The 25,567-nt window shown below is 50.3% G+C and overlaps 5 protein-coding genes and 1 non-coding gene across 6 annotated transcripts; 4 read left to right on the top strand and 2 right to left on the bottom strand.

Annotated features, from left to right (window-relative positions):
* The first annotated feature begins 1,989 nt into the window (after positions 1–1,989).
* LOC120651871 (transcription repressor OFP8-like) lies at positions 1,990–3,172 on the top strand. The gene has a single exon (XM_039929514.1). The coding sequence runs from the start codon at positions 2,018–2,020 to the stop codon at positions 3,017–3,019; it is 1,002 nt and encodes a 333-aa protein (XP_039785448.1). The 5' UTR covers positions 1,990–2,017; the 3' UTR covers positions 3,020–3,172.
* A 5,419-nt stretch (positions 3,173–8,591) lies between these two features.
* On the top strand, positions 8,592–13,147 carry LOC120651868 (C-terminal binding protein AN-like). The gene is made up of 7 exons (XM_039929511.1): positions 8,592–9,277; positions 10,107–10,275; positions 10,432–10,562; positions 11,076–11,849; positions 11,973–12,020; positions 12,493–12,609; positions 12,762–13,147. Exons 1-7 carry the CDS (start codon positions 8,663–8,665, stop codon positions 12,834–12,836), a joined length of 1,929 nt encoding a protein of 642 aa, XP_039785445.1. The 5' UTR covers positions 8,592–8,662; the 3' UTR covers positions 12,837–13,147.
* On the bottom strand, positions 13,087–14,066 carry LOC120651870. Its single transcript, XM_039929513.1, has one exon. It carries the CDS (start codon positions 13,913–13,915, stop codon positions 13,235–13,237), a length of 681 nt encoding a protein of 226 aa, XP_039785447.1. The 5' UTR covers positions 13,916–14,066; the 3' UTR covers positions 13,087–13,234.
* Positions 14,067–14,717: 651 nt separating this feature from the next.
* Positions 14,718–17,296, bottom strand: LOC120651869 (probable serine/threonine-protein kinase At1g01540). The gene is made up of 7 exons (XM_039929512.1): positions 16,826–17,296; positions 16,319–16,423; positions 16,104–16,226; positions 15,668–15,838; positions 15,448–15,577; positions 15,092–15,301; positions 14,718–14,994 (listed from the first exon to the last, which is right to left on the bottom strand). The coding sequence occupies exons 1-7, from the start codon at positions 17,197–17,199 to the stop codon at positions 14,926–14,928; spliced, it is 1,182 nt and encodes a 393-aa protein (XP_039785446.1). The 5' UTR covers positions 17,200–17,296; the 3' UTR covers positions 14,718–14,925.
* Positions 17,297–23,269: 5,973 nt separating this feature from the next.
* LOC120651867 (protein SAR DEFICIENT 4-like) lies at positions 23,270–24,535 on the top strand. The gene has a single exon (XM_039929510.1). It carries the CDS (start codon positions 23,372–23,374, stop codon positions 24,377–24,379), a length of 1,008 nt encoding a protein of 335 aa, XP_039785444.1. The 5' UTR covers positions 23,270–23,371; the 3' UTR covers positions 24,380–24,535.
* A 189-nt stretch (positions 24,536–24,724) lies between these two features.
* TRNAH-GUG lies at positions 24,725–24,796 on the top strand. The gene has a single exon. It is a non-coding gene; the product is annotated as a tRNA-His (tRNA).
* Positions 24,797–25,567: the final 771 nt, after the last annotated feature.

Here is a 25,567-nt window from a genome sequence, read left to right as displayed (position 1 = left end):
GCTGGGGGAGGCTGAATAGCTGATTTTGTAGTTAAGGGAAACTTTTGTGATAATTGAGGGGGGATAAATAGACTTTTTCCTTTAAAAAATATAAGCCCAGCGACCGCATATTTAGGGGGGTGGGGGCACCTGTCCATGCAAATTAGACGTCGTTAACGCAAATGCCAAGTGTATTTAAATGAATGGAGGAGGAGATTTTAATTTGGATAACACGCTCCTACCCTTTTCAAAGCTGCCTAATGACACCCTAGCTACCTAGTGTGATGGAAATGTGCCAACAGATGCAGATGGGACAAATAAAGCCTGGGGTGCTCTTCCTTTTCAAAAGGCATCCCACATCAATGTTGGTGGTAGGCCCATCATGCAAGCAAACAAGATGCTCGTACCGCTTGATAGGGTCTTGTGATTCCAAAAGGCTAGCTTAACCATACACTTTTCTTCATTCCAATGCAATTAGCATAACTGTGGGTTCGTTTAAGAAACGTCAACACTGTGTGGTGTACTCCCTCCATACTCGAAAAGAATGTCATTTTGAACAGGAACACACTACTACGGAATAGGCTTTTGATCCTTGCTATTTGTCTCAACCACAACTGGACCCGGGACTAATGCTTAGATTAGTCCCGGATCCAACAGCTAGAGGACAGAAGGGCTCTTTAGTCCCGATTGAAGCCAACAACAGGGACTAAAAGTTCATCTGTAGTCCCGGTTGAAGCCACCAACCATGACTAAAGGGGTTCCATGGGTTGTTTTAAAATGATAGCATCCCAACTAATGTCACATGGGTTGTGTAGGTGGGATGGTAACGAACCTATACGTGGGGCAAGAGGTCACGAGTTTGATTCCTGGACACGAATCGGAGTAAATATCTTTGTTTTGCCCAGACCCTTTGGGCCCGTTTGTGGGAACCGGGACAAAGGGTCATTTGACACTATTTTCAAAGCTTAACTTTGACTTCTTATTTTTATAAAAATATTTATCGCAAAGTTATATATTTATATTTTTATGAAAGTATTTTTCAAGACAAATATATTCATATGTTTTTTTATTTTGAAACTCAATAATTTAAAAGTTATCCATGATTTATATTCTCAATATTTGACTCAAATCTTGTCCAAAACGATATTCTTTTTCGAGTACGAAGGGAGTACCTACGTGTGCTTGTGCATGGTCTGTAGCGGTAATAGTGTTTTGCTAAATATAGTGAGCTGATAATTAATTCTTCGGATCTCTACTAGAAAAATATGCTGTTAGGTAGGAAAAGTGTGTTCTGATGTCGTTAGTGTCTTGTGCAGCTTTCCGGATTTTGTTTCCAAGAAGTTTGACCATGTGGAGCAAAGATCCCCCCCCCCCAAAAAAAAAAAGCCAATGCAAAAGGAAAGGATTAAATGGGAAAAAGGTAAATGCGAGAAAAATGATGAAATATATAAAAGAGCATTTATATATGTTCTTCTTGAAAAAGTTAAGTGCATGCCTCATAATTAAATTATGGTGTTCTATAAGTACCGACTTTGTTGTAATTCACGGGTTTATCATTGATTAGTAAACCAAACCAAATCATCGCGCGTTGTTGCATAAGACATAGACACTGGATGTCTTACCAATTTATTAGTCTGTTTTCTAATTCCTCCTTGCATATTTTCGTCGAAAATATTGGGTTGGGTCGATGTTTATCCTACCAAACATGAAGAGAAAGAGACCCATGCATGGAGAGCCTAGGTACTCAAGAATGATGACGCTCCTATTTAGAGTAATGAAAGCTGTGGTTTAAATCTAGTATTCAGATCATGACAAACCTACGAGTCCGATGTGAAAAAATAAAGTCTGGTTTTCGTTCTCATCAAACATCAGCCATCAGATGAGTGCTTGGTTAATTTTCATCTAACCGTGCTTTCAAATTTTTTTCACCTAACCGTTATTCACACCAGCACACCTGCTGATCGCGTCCACGCAGGAGATGAAAAAGTAATATTGCCGTTTGACTTTGCATGGCCGCCGATCCGATCCTCCTCTCCAGATGGCGCTCCCTCTTTTTAAGGCCCCTCTCTCCATTTCTCGCCGCAGCACACACACCCCGCCGCCTCCATCTCCTCCTCAGCCCTACCCTTGCACCGCACCACCACACAGTACACGCGAGCACAGCCTCCTCCTTCCCCGTCAGATCAGAAGTTCAGAAGGCGGCCCGGCCCTCTCCATGAAGGTCCTGATGTCGCGCCGGCGCGGCGCCGCCGGCGGGCTGCGCATCAAGAAGAAGGCGCGCGGCTTCATGTGCGGCTGCGGCGGTACCAAGGCCGTGTCCGTCTCCGACGGCTCGGACAAGTCGCCCATGGCCACGCCGCAGACCGCCGCGTCGACCGACACTCCTATTACGGCGACGATGTCCACCACCACCACCGCGACGACGCCGAAGGCTATGAGGAGAAGAGCCGGCGGGGGCAGGCCGCCCGCGACGACGTCCTCGGCGGCCACGGAGGTCCCGTCGTCACTCTCGTCCTCGTCCCTGTACGCCGACACCACCGACGACGGCCCCAGCAGCAGCATGGACAGCAGCACGCCCAGCCTGTCCGCGCTCCTGCGCCAGCTCGGCGAGCTGGAGCGCAGCGTCCGCTGCCTGCACGCCGGCGCCGGCGGCGACGGGGCGGGAGCCGGCGGCGCCAGGCAGGGCCGGCGGCACCGGCGGGCGGCGAGCGAGGGCGGCGGCGGCGGGTCCGGGCGCGTGGAGGAGAGCGTGGCGGTGGTGAAGGAGTCGGCAGACCCGCTGGCGGACTTCCGGCGGTCCATGCTGCAGATGATCGTGGAGAAGGAGATCCTGGGCGGCGCGGAGCTCCGGGAGCTGCTGCACCGGTTCCTGTCCCTGAACTCGCCGCGCCACCACCACCTGATCCTCCGCGCCTTCGCCGAGATCTGGGAGGAGGTGTTCGCGGGGCACGAGCGCACGCCGGACTTCCTCGCCGCGCACCGCAGGAAGAAGCAGCAGCAGCACCTGGCGGCGGCGGCGACGACGACGCGCGGCGCTTAATTCGGTCGCACCTGCTATTGCTCGGTCGATCCGTCCACCCCGGCCGTCGATCGCTCCTTCGTTTTTCCATCTGTTTGGTTCATTGGTTTCGTTTCGTCAAGCGTGTGTATGTACAAACAATTTTTCCATCTGAGAATCCAGAGTTCCAGAGCAGGGATTGAGCAGTGTGGGACAAGGCGCGTGCGCTTGCGCTTTGTGCTCCATCTAGAGCACGACGTCGCTTTTGGCCGTACGCTGGGGAGGAATTGACGCGCCGGCGCCGCGCAGCCGGTGGAGAATTGAGATGGCCAGACGGAGGAAAAGGCGCCCGGCGCCCGCGATCCCCGGTGGCGCCGAAATGATGGCGCCGGCTTTAAGTTTTGCGTGCGGGGCGACCGCGGGCGGGCGCGCGAGGTCGCGCTCGCACGGGCACATGCGCACGGATGCACGGTCCCTGGCGTGCGCGTGCGCGTCACGGGTGCTCGTGCTTCGGTGCTGGGAAGACATGCACACATGCGTCGCGTACTCGCGTTGCACCGGTGGTGTGGCGCCGCACGGACGCTCGGCGGGGGCGCTCTTTCGGAGCCAAGGACACGGCCGAGCGCCGCGCACGTTTGGAGTTGGAGCAGATGAGCCGCCGCTGCTTCTTTCGGCGGATTCAAAGAATGGCCGGCCGCTAGATCTGAGTTCCTGGCCCCGCGTAGGCGTCGCCCCCCCTAGGCGACTCGGGCGGCCCCCGAAGCCCCCACTGCTGCCGCATCCTCTCGCCGCGCCGCCGCCCAAGCGGGACGCTGGAAGCCTGTGCGACCCCGAGCGGATCTGGGCGGGCGCGGCCGCCTCAGCCGCCGGTGGGTGCTCGCTGACGTGGGCTTCTCCCGTGGCGGCAGAGCTCGAGGGCCACGGATCCGGTACGGCGCCGGCCAGATCTGGTGGTTGCGTGTGAGATGGTGGAGTTTTGTTGGCAGCGGTGTCGCGGCAGCCGAGGGCAGCGAGAGGCAAGCAGCCGACGGCGGCTGGCGCGAGGAGCAGGAATCGGCACAGTTCCAGCCCGGTAGTGGGCGGATTCGGACCTTGCGTCACCGGATCTGCTGGCCCCGGCCCTCCCCGGCTTTGCGGCGGAGCGTTGGGAGGCGCGGTGGAGGCCCTGGAGAGGGCCTGGTGGGGCGGCGTGAAGAGAGGTGGCGCCGGCCGACAGCGTGTGCGGCGGCGACCATAGTGTGGGTCGTGTAGTGCAGCTTCGCTGCTCCGGCATTAGTGGCTTAGTAAGCAAACTTCTTCATGGCATAAGGTCGGAAGGATCTTTGGCGAAAGTCTAGCTTGACATTGTACCTGTGCTGATGATGACGACACCACCTGTGGACGTCATTTTCTTCTTAGAGGTGTCATCAATTTGCCTCTCTCCTCTTCGTCGATCAGGACTCTTGGTGAAAATCATGCTCAGTTTTTCAAAGCAGACGATGACACCTAGCACCACCGTGCGAAGGAGGCTGCGCGCGAGAGGAGGGACTTGGTGGTGGACCTTTTCACGCGAGCTGGGCTGCTAGCGGCCCATAGACGCTCGTTGTGCTAGGGCGGTTTTTTCTTTTTTATATTTTTAAAAAATCAAAATTTCAAAAATATATGTCCGTTTCGAAAATTTTTGAAAATATACCCCGGTCGCCCGCCCTAGGGGCGACAGGACCTTAATGTAATTTTTTTCTTCTAATTTGCAAAGAGGTACCTGGCCAGGGGCGCGTGGGGCAAGGGGGGCCTGTCGCCCCCCCTCGGGCGACTGGGGGGCTCCACCCACGAGCGACACGGGGCCTGTCGCCCCCCCCCCCCCGGGCGACCGGCTCTGCCACCCATATAAGCCCTTGACCCACATTCCCTCCTCATTTGAGCCCAAACATTCCACCAAAAATCCAGAAAAAAGAGAGGGGTGAGGAGAAGGGAAGCGGCGAAACCCTGCCGGATTGCGCACTTGTGATCTGCAGGTAAGTACATTTAACTTATATATTTTTCCATTGGTATTGTAGAGTAATTTAATTTAATTAGTGCTATAGTAGAACCATTTAAGTAGGAGTTTAATGATACTTTAGTTACGTAGTAGTAAATTAGTTTAGAAAATTAGTACTACGCGTTTATTATTACAATTGCAGTATTATTAGAGACGTGTTTATAAATTAATTATGATTTAGAATAGAATTTCGCATATGCAGTATAGAATTTGAGTGTCATCACGTAGTTATGAATACTTATATGTTGTAGTTGAAATCCATACTTAGTTTTTACGGATTATTGAATAAGGTAGTGAAGTAAAGAGTATAACTCGATAAGTATTCTGTGATAGTACAGATATGTCGAGCAAGATGCAGTTTCAAGTATTTTTTGGTGACTACAATGTTTTGTATGGGCCAAATGGAGTAGACCTTTCTGCCTTTAAGTGCACATCTAGCGCCATAGATAAACCTCTGGAGAGGAGTTTTGGTTCTATATATAAGTGGCTGCAAGCGTGGGTTCCGTGTTGATCCGGAGACACATGTGATGACCAGTCCAGTCTCTTGTTAATTGGGAGGTAGAAATTGATTTATGGGAATTGATGATGATGCACAGCACTGATGACTGGCAGAAGTACATGCAATCAGCTCTAGAGCGTGGGTGGTCCTCTGGCCATTCTTGTTCAAACCCGGGAGAAGATACAAAATGAAATCCAACATGGTGCAGATCAAGCAACTCCGAGTATTCGAAGAGAGACCAACTATGTTGAGCAAGATGAGTCAGAAGAGATAGAGAATCAAAACATCGGACCACAGGGCCTTGCTGATGAGGGAGAGATGATACATAGCATTGTGGACGAGATGGATGCAGAAGACCAAACCGCAATGGAGATGGAAGAATATGAGAGCTCATCTGATGACGAGCAGTACTCATTGCTAAAAGAGTGGAAGCAGCGTGACCAGTTGCGTTCAGTACTGCACAACTTGGGAAGCCGTGTGCAGTATGAAGACAGCCACCGGGTCATCCCAGGCCTCGTCGTCGTTCCCGTGTCCGGCGACCGTGCACCGGCCGACGTCTCAGTACTACACAACTGCAGGCAACGTACATATCTCTTTAAAATTAGATCAAGTGTTGCTACATATTTACTAATATCACAAACAGGATACGATCCAGCTACTGCGTTCGGCCATACTGGAATGTTTAGAGGGGAACCACCAGTTGGCGGACCGTATCCAGGGATGGTACCGGGGCCACAGATACCGGCCTACACATAGTTAGTTTATGTTTAGTATTTAGGTTTCTACATGTCATGACGAAAGACACGAGCGTACTGCTAACATCCGCATTTTATGCGTAGGATTCTATCCCGATGCGGGCGCCGGACCTTCTTCCTCCTTTCGACCCAGGTACAAAACACTCTCTCAATACACTCACTAATTTACCACGCAACATATGTTGGTTTACGTTTATATGTTACGCTGGGTTTGTTTCGAGTACATTCGTTCCAGATAACGAGGACGTCACCTTAGACGAACTCGACAGCTTGACTCCAGACTCACCTGGCGCGCACGGTGACCCCGATGTCTTGGGGTATTCACAGCTAGGAGGAGCACCACTTGGGATCTCTCAGCAGCAGACACCGCAGCCATCTTTTGTGTCCTGAGCGATAGGTGAGGTCTCCGGATCGTCACACCTACTCCAAGGGCCATGTCCGTGCCCAGCAGAGGGCTAAGAGGGTCCGACGCCCTAGAGGTGGTTAGATATATCCGATGTTTGTATCTCTGATGCTTATTTGTAATGAGATAGCTGTGGACCGTTTATTTGTACACTTCAACGTTCGCCTCTGATCACTCTCGTATTTTTCATTACATACGATAGATTGTATGTTTATGCTTCGATGCTCTATTACGACTAAGTACGATTCAAACTCGACATTATGTGCATGTTCATTGAATGCAAGTTAGGTACGATACATACATACAAGCATAATACAACATTAACAATATTAAATGCGAATAAATCTTAAACCGATGAACATCATATGTTATAGATCATGGCATGAAATCATTTAGGTCGGCATCCCAGTTGACAGATGGTGGTGCTGCAGGTGGTGTAGTATGGCTCGACGAACCTCTTGTCTTTCACTTTCTCTCTTTTCTGGATGAACGTTCATGTACAGGGGGAGGGACATCATGTGTTGGAGGCCATGATTTGGGGGCATGAAGTCATTCATGTCGTCATCCCAGTTAACACAAGTTTGTGCTGCAGGTGGTGCAACATGACTTGACGAACCTCTTGCATTTCCCTTTGTCTCTTTTCTGGTTCTAGGTTCATGTAAAGGGGGAGGACCATCATGTGTTGGAGGTCATGGTTTGGGGGGCATGAAGTCATCTATGTCGTCGTCACAGTTAACACAAGTTGGTGCTTGAAGTGCTGCAGCATGACTCGACGAACCTCCAGTCATCTGTTCCTGCACAGGCCAAGTACTATCACCCGAAGATCTTATCCACCTCCTTCGTCTAGTTTGCGGCATAAGTCCACCGAAGATACATACCAATTTATGGAAATTTGGTATCGATTTGTTAATCAACTCCGTGTCCTCAGGGTAATCTTAGCATATAATTAAACAACAATGTTACTGTTTCATAAATATTGGTTCCAAATGACGGACGGGATTAGAACTGAATGAGAGTTACCTTAATGTGCACTTTGTAAGAATCCAATCATATTAGGATGATTCGCTAGTTCACATACTCTCATGTATATCTTCCAACGTTCTACCAGGTGTCCCTTTACATCTTGCGTTGTAATACCTCGAAATAATGTGAAATCTTTAAACTCTACTACTTTGGACAACACCGTCTCTATCATACCATCCGCTAACGGATCCAACTTCTTACTGATAACAAGATGGGTCATGATATCAAGTATTATACTAGATTTTTTTTTCGGTTCATGAAAATCCTCCACAATTGGAGGCAGTCATTGCCTTATGCTGCAATATCAATAAGGTACTGTTATAATTCTATTCTAATTCATAATTAATTTAAAAACAAGTCTGTAATAGTACTGAAATTGTAATACTAAACGAGTGTTCTAAAGCACCAAATCTAATTCAGCTAATTAAATTAAATTGTTATATAATATTAATGGATCCATACAGAAGTTACCGGTAGATCACAAGTGCGCAATTCGGCAGAGCTTCGCCGCTTTTCTTCTCCTCACCCCTCTCTTTTTTCTGAATTTTTGGGCTCAAATGAGAAGGGAATGGATGCCAGAGTTTATATAGGGTGGGAGACCCCTGTCGCCCGTGGGGGGGCCTGTCGCCCGGGGGGCGACAGGACCCCCTCCCTCCACACACCCCCGGTTAAGGACCTCTTTGCAAATTCAAAAAAAAATTACATTAAAATCCTGTCACCCGTTGCTTGGCGACAGGGGTCCTGTCGCCTCTGGGGCGGGCGACCGGGGTCATTTTCGAAATTTTTCAAAACGGACATATATTTTTGAAATTTTTATTTTTTAATATAAAAAAAGAAAAAGCTCCTGTGCTAGGCCTCGGGCAAAAGCGGTCTCGGGCGCGCACAAAAGAGAAACAGCAACCTGCCTGACGCGACGCGCAGTCAACTCTCTCCCGCTCGGCCTCTGCTGCTGCTGCTGCTGCAGCGCGCAGGCGAAGGGCCCAGAAAAATGCTGCACGGCCCGGCCCACCCCGCGTCGCCGCCGGCCGCCGCCGCAGCCGCCGCCATGGCCGCCGGCGGGCAGCCGCTGGTGGTGACGCTCAACTGCCTCGAGGACCCGTCCCTGGAGCAGGACGCCCTGTACGGCGCCGCGGCCGTGGAGCACGCGCCGCTCTTCGCGCTCGCCGCGGGCCGCGTCGAGGCCGCCGCCGCCGTCCTCCTCCCCTCGCTCGCCTTCCTCCCGCGCGCCGCGCAGCGCAGGCTCCGCCCCTGGCAGCTCCTGCTCTGCCTCGGCTCCTCGGACCGCGCCGCGGACGCCGCCGCCGCCGCCGAGCTCGGCCTCCGCCTCGTCCACGTCGACGCCAACCGCGCCGAGGAGGTCGCCGACACCGTCATGGCGCTCTTCCTGGGGCTCCTCCGCCGCACGCACCTCCTCTCCAGCCACGCATCCTCTTCGTCCCCGTCCGCCGGGTGGCTCGGTGCCGTCCAGCCGCTCTGCCGGGGCATGCGCCGATGCCGGGGGCTCGTGCTGGGCATCGTCGGCGTCAGCGCCGCCGCGCGCTGCCTCGCCACGCGCAGCCTCGCCTTCCGCATGAGCGTCCTCTACTTCGATCCGCTATACGAGGTACCGGATCTGCCGCTAAGACACTTACAGCCAGTGTGATCTGCTCTCTAGTTTCCATCCAGTTCTGTTGTTCTAGGATTGAAATGCTGTTGTGTGCCTGTGCATTGTTAGCTAAGGTGATTTCAAAACTTCTGAAGTGTGTTCTGTTTTGCATGATTAGCAGATAATGCTCACTACTTTCCTGCGGTCCTATCATGTAAAATAAAGGTGATTTGATTTTGGCTTCTAGTAATCTAGTGTATTATCTCCTGCCTGCTTATAGATTTAGTGGTCCTATTTTTGCGTGTTGCCTCGTGGGTGGCATTAGTTGAACTCCTGCTATTTGGAGCTTTAGTTACCTTATCATAACTCATTAGATAGAGATCTGGTTGTGCTTTATGCCTTGGGTTTGTCTGAGCTAGTCAAACACTTTTGAGAGCCTTGACTAATTTATCTACCTTTCCACAAGATCTTAACTAGAGAAATTTACTGTGCAATGTGGCTTCGCCTGAACTCTGTCAAACACTTTTGAGAGTTTTGACTCATTTTTCTACCTTTCCACAAAATTTTAACTAGAGAAATTTACTTTCAAATGATCGGATAAAAGATACTTTTGCTAGATTGAAGCCATAAGTAGCAGTATTCAGTTTGATTTCGTTTCAAAAATAAAACCAGCTAGTTTTATGTCTTCAGTTCTGGTACTTTTTACTGCAAATTTCATAGTATTACTGCAGCTATATCAACTTTCATGGTCTATCTAATATTGGACACATGTAATCTTTTTAATAAAGTTAGAGCATGGTAGAGATAGATATGTCTGACCAGTTGATTGTTATGGCGTTACATGAAGGCTACTGGGAAAATAAAACGTCCTTCTATTGTATTTCCTTCTGCGGCAAGAAGAATGGATACTCTCAATGATTTATTGGCAGCAAGTGATCTTGTTTCGCTTCATTGTGCATTGACAAATGATACAACACATATACTTAATGCTGAGCGCCTGCAGCACATAAAGCCTGGTGAGATCTAAGATGGTTCCTTCCCTGCTTCCTTTTTTTTCCTGTTTTAGCCCCTCTATTGGGCAGGCCCATGCTCTGTGAGCTATGAACTTCTTTATCTGGTTTCTTTCTTCATGCTATAACACATTGTCGCCCGCTACCTTTTGAGCAATGCAGGAGCTTTCATTGTCAATACTGGTAGCTGTCAGCTCATAGATGATTGCGCCCTCAAACAACTCTTGATTGATAGCACCATAGCTGGATGTGCATTAGATGGTGCTGAAGGTCCACAGTGGATGGAAGCATGGGTATGGAACTTACTTTTGTCACAATTGCTTTTATTTGGATATTCATATATACTAATTATATCCATACAATATTATCTGATGGACTGGTTTGTTTATCCCAATAGGTTTGCACTGAAATATATTTTCATCTTGTTTTTTGAAGCAGTGTATGCTACAACATGTAATTCATTCCATTTGTGACATGGGCTGCTTTTTAGCATACACTAGTTGCTCAGTGGGGATAGGGGTAGGAAACAAATTGAAGTGGTACATCAATACGAATCTTGTTCCATGCTAAGGAGTTTTTTTGAGTCATAGACCAAACAATCAGCTTCTAGCTCTTAGTTCCAAAAGAATGGAAAATACAAATGGCATCTTATCACTATCAGAGATAAGGACAAACAACTGATATGCTTTGTAGTTTCCTTGCTCCATGCACTTGCTATGGTCACCTTACTCGTTATCCCAACAGGCAAGTCACCTTTCTAACAAATGATTTACAATACTAATTATGCCTTTATTGATCACCCACAGGTGCGTGAGATGCCAAATGTGTTAATTCTTCCTCGAAGTGCAGACTACAGTGAGGAAGTGTGGATGGAGATCAGAGAGAAAGCGATTGCAATATTGCAGTCCTTTCTCTATGATGGTGTTGTTCCAAACAATGTTATTTCAGATGAAGATGAAGAGATAAGTGAAGTGGGATGTGAAGATGATCAATTTGGCAAACAAGAAAAAGATCATGCTTTAAAGGCTTGTGATGGTGAGCAGCAGGCAGCAGAAAGCCAATTAACTACAGAATACGACAAGAGAAGAGCCATCTCGCAACCTGAAGAGCCTCAAGCTTCTGCACAATCTCATAGTATTGGCTCCAGATCTGAAGGGAGACGCAGCCGATCTGGAAAGAAAGGGAAAAAGAGACCTGCTCGCCGCAGATCACAACAGAAAATGGATGAATTGTCAACTCTAGAGGGAGGAAGCAACTATTCTTCACGCAGAGATGATGATAACCAAGTGTTAAGTTCTAGTTCACGATTTGCATCACCTGAGGACTCAAAAAATAAGCAGAAATGTTCTGCTGAATCTCCAATGGAGATAATTTCTGAAAATAAGTTGCCTGCAGGGCTTGGTAGAAAGCCTCCTGAAAAGCTAAAAGAAGGTTTTGTTATTGCTCTAAAGGCAAGAGATAATTCGGGATTTTATGTTTCAAGAGAGAGAGTCGCTGGTGATGGTTGGTATCTTGATGTGATACCAAATGCTACAAAGAGGGATCCTGCTGCTCAATTCCTAGTCACTTTCAGAAACAAGGTGATGTTTTTCTTTGCCTTTCTTTGTCTCCAGTTTTATTTTAGCTTTGTTGTTTCTTAAACTGTCTGGTAATTTGGATACTTGACACATACAGATACTGATAATATCTTTTATATTCATCAGGACACTATGGGATTGCGATCTTTTGTTGCTGGAGGAAAACTATTGCAGGTATCACCATTTTATTAGTACTCTTTCCCCTTAAAGTGAGATCTGAATATTCGTATTCCTACAAATGTTAGTGAAGTAAGGAGGATACAGGCAAGCACTATGCGCTCTGTTCGTTTGGTATTAATTGGTACTCCTAAATTTAATTGGGCATATGTCCTCACATCCATCACGATGCTAGTCACATGTATCTATGCAATTCCATGCTTTATTGAAAACGGGTACTCTTGCTATCTGTCAAACTGCTTCATAGGCCATATACATCTTGAATGTAGAGGCTGGGATAATGTTTATTCCATCATCTAAAAATCAGCTAAACTGATGTTTAAAAAAAATCAGCTAAACTGCTCCTTGTTTCATCCTTCTATTTGTTGAATGATTTAAATGTGCTTTTCCCATGCCCATCATGTGAAGCGAAATGCTTGATCAATGTTGGTGTTTCTATATGTTTGACTGGCTTTCATGACATTGTCAGGCTAATAATAAGATGGAGTTCGTCTTCGCAAGTCATTCTTTTGATGTTTGCGAGAGCTGGATGCTGGAAGGGTCCCTGTCGAAATGCTGCAAACTGATCAATCGCAAAAATTCTTCTGTATGTTTATTTGTTATCACCATTCTAAACGCATACAGCAAGATGAATTTGACATACACAAACGCCCCTATTAGAATATTGAACAAGAATACATGCATTGATACTACTATGTGTTTGTTTATACCCTTCCTGATGGCTAAAATTTTCTGCAGGCTGTATTGGAGGTCTATTTTGAGATCCTCGGAGCCCCGAGTGAAGAAGATGGTGTGATTAGGTGGCTTGATTAATATATCTGACTTTTTTAGAAAAAAAAATAGGGCTATGCTGCCAAAGCTATTATTGATCCGATGTTGTCGGCGGGTTAGGTCTGCTCCGTATTTTTCTATTGCCAAATATTCAGTTTTGGCTGTTGTTCTAGTAGACTTCTAGTGCTTCTGTGCCTGCACGGCTGCACCCAGCATGTCACTGAAACTTTTTAGCAGTCTGCTTGTTGTAGGTCGCATCTGTATTTTAATTCTTCAGTATGCCCGTGCAAAATTAAATAAGACTACTTGCAAAGTGTGGATTACTCAACTACTACAATTCATTGCCTTTGATATACTGAAAGGTTGGATGAAACTATACCACACTGAATATTACAATTATCAGTAGCAAGGTTCGCAGTGTTTCCAGGCGACCAGGCCGGTCATTTCTTCCTCTGCTTGGCCTTGGCCTTCTCCTTGTCGATCTCTTCCTTCCACAGCACGGGCCAGTTGGCCCGGGCCTCGTCGATGCCGAGCAGCGAGCCTTCCCTGTCGGGGTCCCAGCTCGCCGACAGCGTGCCGTAGGCGATGCCCAGCGCCGACGTGCCGAAGGCGACGAGGATGGTCAGCAGCGGCACCCACGCCGGCACGTCCACCCCCTGCCCGCGCTTGAGCGCGTCGTACGCGTTGAGCAGCGCCACGCCCGACGCCATGGGCACGCACACCGCGAACATGATCCGGCGCAGGATGCGGTCGAACACCGGCTGCGGCAGCTCCTCGTCGTCGTCGTCGCCGCCGCCGGCGGCGGCGGCGTGCTTTTCGCCGCTGCTGCGGCCGTCGGGCTTGGCTTCCTCCATCAGCAGCAGCTGCTGCTGCCGGTGCTGCAGGTCCTGCTGCCGCCGCCGCTCCTGCTGCTTCTCCTTCCGGGTGGCCTTCCTCTCGGCCGGCGCCGCGCCGGCGCCGATGCTGCTGTCCGTGGCTGCCGAGCGGACGGTTGGGTGGGCGGCGCGTCGCCGCCTGGAGAGCGGCGGGCAGAGGCTGAGGCTGGGCGTGGTGTTAAGCGCCCATGGACGACGGGGTGGTTTCGCGGCCGGGAGAGCCGCTTGGTGGAGTAAGGCCGCCATTGTCTAACCCCCAAGCGGTCAGTGGTCTCACCGTTGCCGACGGCGACGAGCTCTCTCGTAGTGTGGTGTTTCAGAGCGTGTGGTCTCGGCATCTCGCCGATGATGGATGGCCTTATCGCCTCGAGCGAGTGGTGGCGCGTAGCTGGTGACTGTGCTGGAGGTATGCTGCTCTTTTGGTCATTTGGATGACGCATCGGCCGGGTCCCACAGAAAATATCCCCGGAAAATATCCCATGTCAGCAAGCGCAGGCCCACCTGGTAATGAAAAGGCCGCCGACCACCGGTACGAAGGGGCTTCGTTACGAGCCATTGCTACCGGCCGGCACCGTCACGAATTCTGCTCCCCTCCGATCCGCTGCGAAGGGAGCAGCAATTCAAAGCAGGCTACGAGCGACCGGTTGCGGCAGCCGGCCGGTGGGGGCGGCGGTGGACAGCAGCGGCTACGGCCCCGCGAGACCGCAAGGGCTGATTCGCGTCGCGCGGCGGCTTCTGCATGCCGGAGCTCGATGTGTTCGGGTATGCCAGCTGAGATTTACCATCAACCGGCCATGGAAACCTTAACCACCACCTCTCACCTGAAAACCAGTCCGCGTGGTGTTCATGTGTGCGCTCGGTCCCTTCGTTGTGAAGGATTGTCGGCCCAAAACGATGACAGCCACACAGGCATTGAGCTGGACTGACGAGGCTGCTTTATAGTGGCAGGAAGCAATCAATAGAGGCCATCACCAGAACGATCAAGGATTCATGCAAGTACGGCGCAGCGCCATGTGATGGGCTGATGGCTCGCAAAGTGTAGTGGCGGTTGGATCGAAACGGCACTAGCTTCTTCCTTTAGGAGGTGGCAAGACACAAATAAATCAGCGATCGAGGATCAGCTGGTGGCACGGTCGTTGGCTGTCACAGAACAAATGCAGCTACTAGATCTCAGCTTGTACCGAACACATTTCGCTGTTACTCAGCACCCAGGTGTCCCAGATTGCTGCCCGGCGTCGCGTGGCCTGCTCCTCCCATCACCCGCCGCGCTCGCGCTCATAGCTATCCGACTCCCGAGGGGACAGGTCCCGGGCGAGCTTGAATTCCTGCGGGCGAACGCATTCTCAAAGCGGTCAGTGTCGAAGAACCAAAATACACTTGCGAAGCTAATCAAACTGGTATCGCGATCGGCGTAGTACATACGTCTCGCTGTATCTGGTCGTCCTCGAGCATGTGCACCACGTGCGCCATCGTGGGTCTCTGGCCGCCCTCCGGGTCGACGCACCGGAGCGCGGCGAGGACCACCCGCTTCAGCGCCTTGGGCGGCGGCGGCGGCTCCGGCAGCCGGGGGTCCAGCACCTCCTCCACCCTCCGCTCGGCGACCATGCGCTTCAGCCACTCCACCAGGTTCACCTGAGGAGACAGGGGAGAGCGACGGTTTCGCATCGCCACAGGATCGGTATCTTACGGTTCAGGTGTTGAGCTCCTCAAACAGCAGCGATCCAGTGGCTAGTGAGGCGGTGTACGAAACTAAGAACGGCAGCAGGTAGGTAGCTCACCTCATCGGCTGGTCTTGTGTAGTCCACCGGAGTCCTGCCGGTTATGACCTCCATGACCAGCACTCCGAAGCTGTAAACGTCGCTCCTCTCGTTCAGCATCCCGGTTTTCGCGTACTCCGGCGCCACATACCTATAGCAGAGCAAAAATTGTAGCCATTGCTCAAGTAGAACAACAGCAGCAGCCCTCACTGCAAGAGAACGGAGGAAAACCAACACCGACCCGAACGTCCCCATGACACGAGTGGTGACGAAGGGCCTCTCCGAGCAGAGAAGCTTGGCGAGCCCGAAGTCCGACACCTTGGCGCTCCACTGCCGGTCGAGGAGGATGTTGCCGGACTTGATGTCGCGGTGGACGATCTTGGGCTCCAGCCCTTCGTGAAGGTACGCCAACCTGAATCGCCACAAAGTGTCGGCGTAGTTCAGTCCTCGACAGACAGACGTGACAACATGACGCAGGAGACAATGTTGCTTTCAGGTACGAGTTGCAACTTTCGTAATCATGGCCATTAAGAGCAGCACTGGTGTACTACCGTGCCAACGAGATTTCAATGCTTTCTGTTCATCTTAATTTCAGCCCGGACACTAGACAGGCAAACAAGTAGGGCAAAGCAAGGTCGCGAAAGGAGTACGGATAAAGCGAGTCGTAAAAGCGTTACCCTTTAGCTGTTCCAAGGAGTATGCGCATCCTGATGTCCCAGGTCAGTGGACTGATCTCACTGTCATCGTGGTGCAGCCACCTGTCCAGATTACTGTTCTCCATGTACTGGTAAACAAGCATCCTGACGATGTGGCCACAGCAATGATTCGAGTAAAAAAAATAATACTGGCAATGATGTTCAGGCATGCAAACTGAATGGAATTTGCACTGTACCTGCAAGCTCCCTCGCTGCAGTAGCCGAGCAAACTGACCAGGTTCTTGTGCCGGACGCGCCCGATCGTCTCAACCTCCTTCCTGAAATCTTTCTCTGCCTGGCCCCTGATGAAACATACAAAGAAATAGCGATGCTTTTTATTGGTGAAGTGAACTGGTAAAGAAGTATCTGTCACCGAAGAGCAGAGTAGGACAGGATTTGAAAATTTCTGGGGTCCCAGGTGGAGGAGCAATTTACTACCCCTGACCCAAAATTCAAATGTAACAACTACTCTACCTGTTTTCATGCGCCCAATGAGATTTTTTTTTTCAAAATTCGAAGTGAGTGTTTTCTTTTCCCTGTACGAGATCTTGTAAATAGAGAATCGGTGACAGATGATACGATCAAAAGGCAAAAGCCCAGCAACTGGACCAGAAAAGTTTTTCGCGTAAAATCTGTTCACGCTTCGAATCTAGTAACTGCAAATCCAAACGGACAGAATCCGGAAGCGGAGGAACGAAGTTTACCGGTTGTTGTGGAGGTTTTTGACGGCGACGGCGGTGCCGTCCCGGAGCACGCCCTTGTATACGACGCCGTAGCCACCTTCGCCCATCACGTTCGCGGCGGCGAGCCCGGCCGTGGCCTCCTCCATTTCCCGGCGCGTGTACCGCCGGCCCCAGCCGCGCCGCGCCGCCTCTGGAACTTCCACGCCGCTGCCGCCGTCGTCGCCGCCGCTGTCGGTGCTTCCGCCGTCGCCGCCGCTGCTCGTCGCCGTCTCAACGCTCGTCCTCGCGAAATGCCCCGCCAGGATCAGCGGCGCCTTCTGCTCCGCCTTGATGGCCTCGAACGGCGGTGGGCGCCACGGGACGGCGGCCTCCTCCGCGTCCTTGGCCGGCGGCATCGCCACCGCGTGGTGGTGATGCGCGTGCACGCGGTTGCTGAGGGACTTGCTGGCGCCGGGGCAGTGCGCGGGCGGCGCGAGGCGAGGGGCGGCGCGGTGCCGGCGGCAGCGGCGGCAGAGGCAGACGATGACGCAGAGCAGCGCGAGGGCGGCGGCCGCGGCGCCGGCGGCGACGAGGACCCAGGCGCGGAGGCCGAGGACGGGGGTGCGCTGCGAGAGCCAGGCGCTCGGGACGCCGACGCCCAGCACGGACGTCGTGGCGCCGCCCTGCTGCTCGTGCTGCGGGTGGAGGTGGTGGCGCGGCGCGGGAGGGGGGCGGGGGTGGCGGCGCGGGGCGCCGCTCGCCACGGGCCGCGCGGCGGGCGCGGGCGGCGTCCTCGGCGGAGCAGTCGTCATGGGCGCGCGCCGACGCTCTGAGCAGCGGAAGCTCTCACTTTGGTTGGGTTGCCTATTTAATTAGGGCTTCTTCTTTTTTTCTTGAGTAAAATGCATGAGCGGTCATCAAACTTGTCTCGCTGTGTCATCCCGGTCCACGAACTCTCAAATCGTGCCATTACGGTTCCTAAACGCTGTTTGGGGTTCATTAGAGGTCCATAACGGGTCTTTGACGTGGACCAAGCCATCCAAGTCACCAAAACAATTGCAAAAAAACCCCGCCTCCCCATCATCCTCATTCCTGGCCATTCCCGACCGCCGCTCTCTTTTCCCTTTCTGCTGCTCGCTACTGCCGCCGCTCCCAGGTCGCCATGTCAGGGATGTCGAGCTCGTCAATAGCTGATACTAGGCGGAGGCTGAGACCCGATCTCCCTCTCCTACCATGACAGGAGTGCGGACAACTTCTGGCGTGGTAGGAGAGGGAGGTCGGGTCTCAGCCTCCGCCTGGTATCAGCTGCTGACGAGCTCGACATCCCTGACATGGCGACCTAGGAGCGGCGGCGGCGGTAGCGAGCAGCAGAAAAGGGAAAGGGAGCGGCGGTTGAGAATGGCCAGTAATGAAAGGACGATGGGGAGGTGGGGGCTTTTTGCAATTGTTTTGGTGACTCGGATGGCTTGATCCACGTCAAAGACCCGTTATGGACCTCTAATGAACCCCAAACAGCGTTCAGGGACCGTAATGGCACGAATTGGGAGTTCGTGGATCGGGATGACACAACGAGACAAGTTTGAGAATCACCCATGCATTTTACTCTTTTTTCTTCTAGTTAAAGGGTCTAGTTTTCTGTGGTGTTGATGTGCGGTAGACGACGATGTGCGCTTTGTTTTGCCAAATCTAGCCGTTTTAGATCCACCTGAAAAGGCTGAAACAATCTTTCAAAACTGATGACACGAGGGCACCAGTCAGGCAGTCAGTTACTTTATGGAGCCCTTCAGAGTTTGGATACTCTAGGTCTTTTGATAAAACTAACTGTTCTCTCCCAATACGAATTGTTCCCATTGCAGTTGATCTGAGGTAGAACAACGTCTGTAATGGCGAGCCAGAAAAGATACTATGCATTAGGGTACGGTACGACGGTTCCTCTCGACGCACCAAGAAATTTCCTTGGTGAACACGAGGCTTTTCGGTGCAGGGTTAGCGTTAATAGTCCCGTTTAGAAAGTGTTAATACCTAAAAGTGCTAAACTTTAGCACTATTCCGTGAGATGAGTTAAACTTTAGTTAACATTTAAAAACTTTTTTTTGAGATTAACACTTAAAATTTTTAGTACAAGTGCTAACATGTGCTAAAGTACCCTGAGTACATGCGCGGTTCAGCTGATGATTGCATAGCGTTCGTATGGGGGCACGGCCAAGCCGTTGAATCCTGCTGACCTCCACGAGCTGCACGCATCTCACTGCGAACCGTGCCGGTTGGCCGCCCGTTCAATTCGTTCTGCGCGCGCGCGCGCGCACACACACACACACACACACACACACACACTCAACACAAACACGAGACAGAGACGACGACAGCTCGACTTCGGTTTAGACGAGATCATGGAAAGGGATTCGATCGGTTTTGAGAAAAGGAAAACCATTATCGCGAAGAGATTAGATAAAAAAATCTGGTTTAATTAGTTTTGGGCTTTTGATTTTCGGTTTAATAAGTGTAGCTGTAGTGCGCCTCTGCTAGTGCAAGCCTGCTAGGCGAGGGTGTGGCGTTGGTAATGCCCGACCTCTGATCGAACCGTCGGTGCTGCGAGCTCGCTTGATGAGGAAACGTCAGTGCTCAAGTGCCGAGCGGAGATGCTGGTCATCTCCAGCACTCGTGTGCTTCAGGGACCACGACACTCGAACAGCCCAGATGAATAGAACAGGGCACCACGACCGTCGCTTGGTTTGAGTTTGTTAACGGGTGGAGCGTGTCTCTGCTCCCGGATATGGTTGCTGCTGAGTGCTGATCCCTTCGTTCTCTCTAAAAGAACTCTAAAAGAAAGGAACAAAGAAACAAGATATGGCTAGATATGATCACTGGGCATCTCCTTAACAGTGTCAGGGACCGGCGATAACAGAGTTCTATAGGCGTGCGAGGAGGTGATCATAAGGTGCACCTCTAACACTCTTTAATTCAAAATTTTGTACTCTCTTTAAGGTGCACCTATTTTTTTTGAGAATCACACAGTAACACGCACGCACACTCACACCCTATGAATATACGTACGCAAACCCTAGCCCTATGAGCATCTCCGAAGGACTAAGCACCGGCAGATCTGAAGATTCCCAAAGTCACCATTGGCGCCTCGTCGTCGACGGGAACATCGCTTACCACTTAACGTGTAACACCGGTAAATCCTAGGAAAATCCCATGAAAATGTGCGAGCACCAGAATTTGAACCCTGGTGGGTAGCGTCCCACTGGACCGTCCTACCATTGGACTATAAGCCAATTCGCTGGAGGTGTATCTAAGAAATACCAATTTGCACCATGCATTTCCGGCTAACAAATCGGCTCGAAATGGTACGTAGATTTCACCATGAGCTTGTCGCGGTAGATTACGGATCGGAGATTCGGTTTCCAATAATTTGGGACATCGCCGCCTGTCGAAACATCGATCTTCATGGAGCCGTGGGTTCTGACTCTGTTTGCACAGCGTTTATTTAACCTCTGTTTGGGTTGGGTTACCTAGGGTTGCTTGGATAAAATCATTGCCTTCCAATACATGTGGATTAGAACGGAAAATGGGCTAATTTTACATATAGATTGGAGGAGGAGATTATTATCTCCTGTTTCCAAACGAGGCCCAAAGTGGATTTTCAAACCATTCAGACAAATCTGCCAGCATTCACCAGTACCACCTTTAGAGCTATTTGTTTCGTTAGGCAAGACTGTATGTATGCTTCGAGCTACTGAACACTCGACTGACTAGATCGCCATCTGAACCAAAAGGGTCTTCCTGACCAACTTGTTAGGTCTGATCTAAAACCCAGGACAACAGCAGTAATACTGCTCTAACATCAGTTAGCTTCGAACATCCACGGTGGGGCAGCAAAATGTCCTGTGGTTAGTGTAAATTAATAACTGATTTGGCAATGGCACCAATGGGATGCAGTCCTGCAAATGTTGGGCACCGATCTTTGATCAACAGTCATGCTGCGAAGAGGACAGGTGTGGAGGTGTCGCTTTTCGCTGGTAGACTCCTTTAAGGACTGTGGACTGAGCGCTACATGGGCCTGTTTGGAGAAATAACTCATGGTTATTTTGAGGGGATAAAGTTTAGTTAAAGAAAATAGCACTTTAATGAAATAGTTTTTGAGATGTTTAGATCTAAGACCAGTCTCAGTAGGGGTTTTATGGAGAGTTTCATAGCATTAAATACTATTAATTTTGCTGACATGGCAATGAGAGAGAATCATGAAGTTTCATGGGATGTGAGGAGAGTTTCATCACTATGAAACTCATTTGGCACGATTACCTAGTTCTCAGTCTAGGTATCTGTACCCATAAAACTCCCACTGAGACTGGCAACTATTTGGCTCATAAAGCAATTTTCCAATCATTGGGCTGCTACTTTTCCAAAAGAGAGAGTGAGGCCTTGTTTAGTTGCCCATTGTAAAATTTTTGAAATGGCATCTTTGCATATTTATAGTATTAAATATAGACTAATCACAAAACTAATTGCAGATTTAGTCCGTAAATCGCGAGATGAATCTAATGAGCCTAATTAGACCGTCATTAGCATATAGTTACTGTAGCAATTTGGTGTCTAATCATGACATAATTAGGTTCATTAGATTCGTCTCGCAATTTACAAGCAAACTGTGCAATTAATTTTTTATTTCGTCTAGATTTAATACTCCATGCATATAAGATTCTCATTTTTTGAAATTTTAAATTTTGGAACTAAACAAGCCCTGAAAATCAATGGCCCCCCACACGAAATAGCCCCAAATAGCACCCCTTGGAGGGATAATTTTTTGTAGGCTATTTACAAATAGCCCTCCTGTTAGATTCTCTTTGGGGCTATTTGGGGATGGACTTAAAAATAACTCATGGATCCAAATAGAGCCTTCTTTGCTCTGATGGCCAGGGGCGGATTTAAGGGGGGCTAGGGGGGCTCTAGCCCCACTACTGTCCAAAACCTCCATTGAAATCAAAAGAGAAATATGAGAGAAAAGAGAAAAAAGGTGAAGAAATGAGTAGAGATAGGGAGGAGGAAGAACCAAGCCCCCCCCTAAGTTGAAACTCTGCGTCCGCCACTGCTGATGGCAGTGCATAGGAAGAGCTGAAAATCTGACGAAGGAAGCTGGGAAATTAGCCTGATACTCTTGGTCAAAATTGGGAATGGAGGTCGTCATTTAATTGTTCAGTGCAGTGTATTCTTCTTGCACTTGAGAACCTCGACCGGGGGGAAGTCTGAACTCCAGAGTCCAGGTCTCCAGCTTCGTCGCAATTTTTCTGTCATGACTAACTGGCAAGGTGGACTGGGAAGTTCATCAGCTACGAGCCAAGCTACGGCAAGCGTAGTCAGCTGGAACTTGGGTTGCCAATTCAATTCTTGCCCTGAAGTTGAAGAGAGCAAAGTGTCCCTACACAATCATTTCACAGAAGTTTCGTTTCAAAAAAAGTCATTTCACAGAAGTTACGGGCTGCGGCTACGCGATGCGCGTCGCAAATGATACACTTGACAAGAATTCTCTATGATTCTTACACGGAAAAACACTGTAATTCAGGGACGATTTAGATCGCATCAAATTTCCGTGCTCCAAACAGCCGTGTGGACTGGTATTCTGACTAGTAGCTACGGAGTATCAATAGTAGCTCTTTTTTTTTTTATGAGGAGTATCAATAGTAGTTGGTTGTAGGTACTCCGTATCACCAATCAGGTGCTGTTTGTTTTGAGCAATTTTTTTAACGCCTATCACATCAAAAAAAATTCTTATCATTTATGAGTATCAAATAAAATTTGTTTATAATTAGATGGGTACTTATTTGCGAGGCGAATTTAATGAGCCTAATTAATTCATGATTTGATACAGTGATACTACAGTACCCATTCGCAAATTATAGATTAATATACTATAGATTTGTCTCGCAGTTTAGCCCAATAATTCTGCAATTAGTTTTATAATTAGATTTCATTTAATACTTCTAAATACTAATATTTTTTTTATGTGACATTGTCTAAAGTCTGTGAAATCAAACAACTTCAGTTCAGAATACAGTATAAAACCTCGGTCAACATTATTCCCCGTTAGCCCTGGCCCCCTTTTCTTTTTCAAAGCTCCCAGGGTCGTGTTTGGTTGCCTCCCGTAAATTTTTTGAAAAGACATATTTCTACATTTGAAGTACTAAATATAGACTAATCACAAAAATAATTATAGAACTCGTCTGTAAATCGCGAGACGAATCTAATGAGCCTAATTAATCTGTCATTAGAGGTTGTTTATTGTAGCATTACTGTAACAATTTAGCATCTAATTACAGTCTAATTAGGTTCATTAGATTCGTCTCGCCATTTACAGACAGCAGTCGCAATGCGTTTTTTATTTCGTCTAGATTTAAGTCTCCATACAAGTGCCGAAAAATTTGGAATTTGAAATTTGGCAACAAACACGGCCCTGGTCGGCTGGCTCACTTGGCCCCTATCCTTCCCATTTCCCAAACTCTTCGTCTTGCCCTTTCCCTTCCCTTCTCCCCCTAGTCTCGCCCCCCAAAACCCGCATCGCGAGCCAACGATTCCCTTCGCGGAGCAAGCATGGCGGCGCCTCCGCCGCACCCGTTCGTGTACATCGACGCGGCGGCGCTGCACTCGCTGCTCCCGTTCCCGTCCCTGATCCGGCACCTCCGCGCGGGGCTCGCCCGCCCGGAGCTCTCCGCCGGCATCCAGTGCCCGCAGCGCGTCTCCTTCCCGCTCCCCACCGCGCCGTCCGCCGCGCTCCTCCTCATGCCCTCCTGGTGCGCGCACCCCTCGCTCCCGTACCTCGCGCTCAAGGCCGTCGCCTCCTTCCCCTCCAACGCCCCGCGCCTCCCCTCCGTGCACGCCGCCGTCTCCCTCTTCAGCTCCGCCACGGGCGCCCCGCTCGCCTCCCTCGACGGCTCCGCGCTCACGCTCCTCCGCACCGCCGCCGTCTCCGCGCTCGCCTCCTCCCTCCTCGCCTCCCCGTCCCGTCCGCCCGCGGTCCTCGCGCTCGCCGGCGCCGGCGCGCTCGCGCCCTACCTCGCCGAGGCCCACCTCGCGGCTCTCCCGTCCATCTCCCGCGTCCTCGTCTGGAACCGCACCAGGTCCAAGTCCGCGGCGCTCGTCGCAAGGCTCCGCGAATCGCACCCGGGGCTCGACGTCGAGGAGGTGGAGGCCATGGACGAGGCGGTGGCCGCGGCGGACATCGTGAGCTGCGCGACGGGGTCGCGGGAGCCGATCGTGCGCGGGGGGCTGCTGCGCCCCGGCGCGCACCTGGACCTGGTGGGCTCCTTCACGCCGGCGATGCGGGAATGCGACGACGAGGCGCTGCGCCGCGGGAGGGTGTTCATCGACTTCGAGGCCGCCATGGAGGAGGCCGGGGAGCTGGTGGGCGCGGTCCAGCGCGGGGTGCTGCGCAGGACCGACGTGGCCGGGACTCTCGCGGAGCTGGCCGCCGGGACCGCGGAGGGGAGGCGTAGCGACGACGAGATCACCGTGTTCAAGTCCGTCGGCACCGCCGTGGTCGATCTCTTGGCCGCGCAGCTGGCCTACGAGACTCACGTTGCCGCAGCCAAGAACGCCTGAGATGATGTACTGTTTGCTTACTGTGGGCTGATTGCCTGTTTGTATCCGAAGAGCCGTGGAGATAAGAGTGTACAAATAAAGTGATGAGATGAATGCTTATGCATTTTGCTCAGAATTTGATGCATGTTTAATTTCAAAGAGAGAATTTAAACTGAAGCGTCCGTAGTTAGCTGGAATTCAATCCATGAAAGATTGTGTTCTTTACACGCCAGTACTCTTCTTGATGTTTGAAGACTCTCGCTGCACACTTGAGAACTCTAGATTGCAGGCTGGGAGCAGTGCGCTGTAGACCTTAGAAAATTGCCAAACTATCATCAAGTTTGATGTACGCAGGCTGTCAACGAAGTGGCTGTAGTTTAGTGGTGAGAATTCCACGTTGTGGCCGTGGAGACCTGGGCTCGAATCCCAGCAGCCACATGTTAATACTTTTTTTTTGAAAGAATATGCTAATGCCCTTTTATTTTTCCGCCATCAATTTCCATCCAATAGTTCAATAGTTAAAGCAAGCGCGCGTCCCTCACTCCGTTGTCGTCCCATTTCAGCAAATCGCGCGGCGGCCGCAACACAGGTGACCGAACCTGATGAGGTCTTTCTAGAACAACAAGATCGATGAAAAAAAAAACGCGGTGTTTTCAAAGGATCGATGTGGCCGGTGAAGGAGAGGCATAGCGATGACGAAATCACCGTGTTCAAGTCCGTCGGCACCGCCATGGTCGATCTCTTGGCGTAAGACTGTCCACAGCGAGAAGAGCAAATGAAGGAGCAAATGTACTGTTTGGCACTGTAGATGTACTGTTTGGCACTGTAGACAGAGGGGGCGTGGAAATCGAGGAGGAGATGCTCCTGAGTTTGCTCGGCCCGTTGTGGACGGCCTAAGGGAGCTTGAGCTCGAGCAGCTTGTAGATGATGCGTGTTCCTTCTCCAGTTAGTACAATTGAACTGATCAGTCGAATGCCTATGTATGTATTACATGATCAACGGACACCGCTTGTGGCACATTCACTTGTTAATGTACTCCCTCCGTTTCAAATTATAGGTCATTACAAGAATCTTGGAGAGTCAAACCATCTCAAAGTTTGACCAAAATTATAGAAAGAAATATAAAAATTTATGACATCAAATAGGTGCACTATGAAAATATAGCTAACAAAGAATCTAATGATACTTAATTGATATCATAAATATTAT

The sequence above is a fragment of the Panicum virgatum genome, chromosome 9K (assembly GCF_016808335.1).
Source record: "Panicum virgatum strain AP13 chromosome 9K, P.virgatum_v5, whole genome shotgun sequence".
Taxonomy (NCBI): domain Eukaryota; kingdom Viridiplantae; phylum Streptophyta; class Magnoliopsida; order Poales; family Poaceae; genus Panicum; species Panicum virgatum.
Note: the sequence above shows the minus strand (reverse complement) of the source record. Positions and strands in the feature narration are given on the sequence as shown.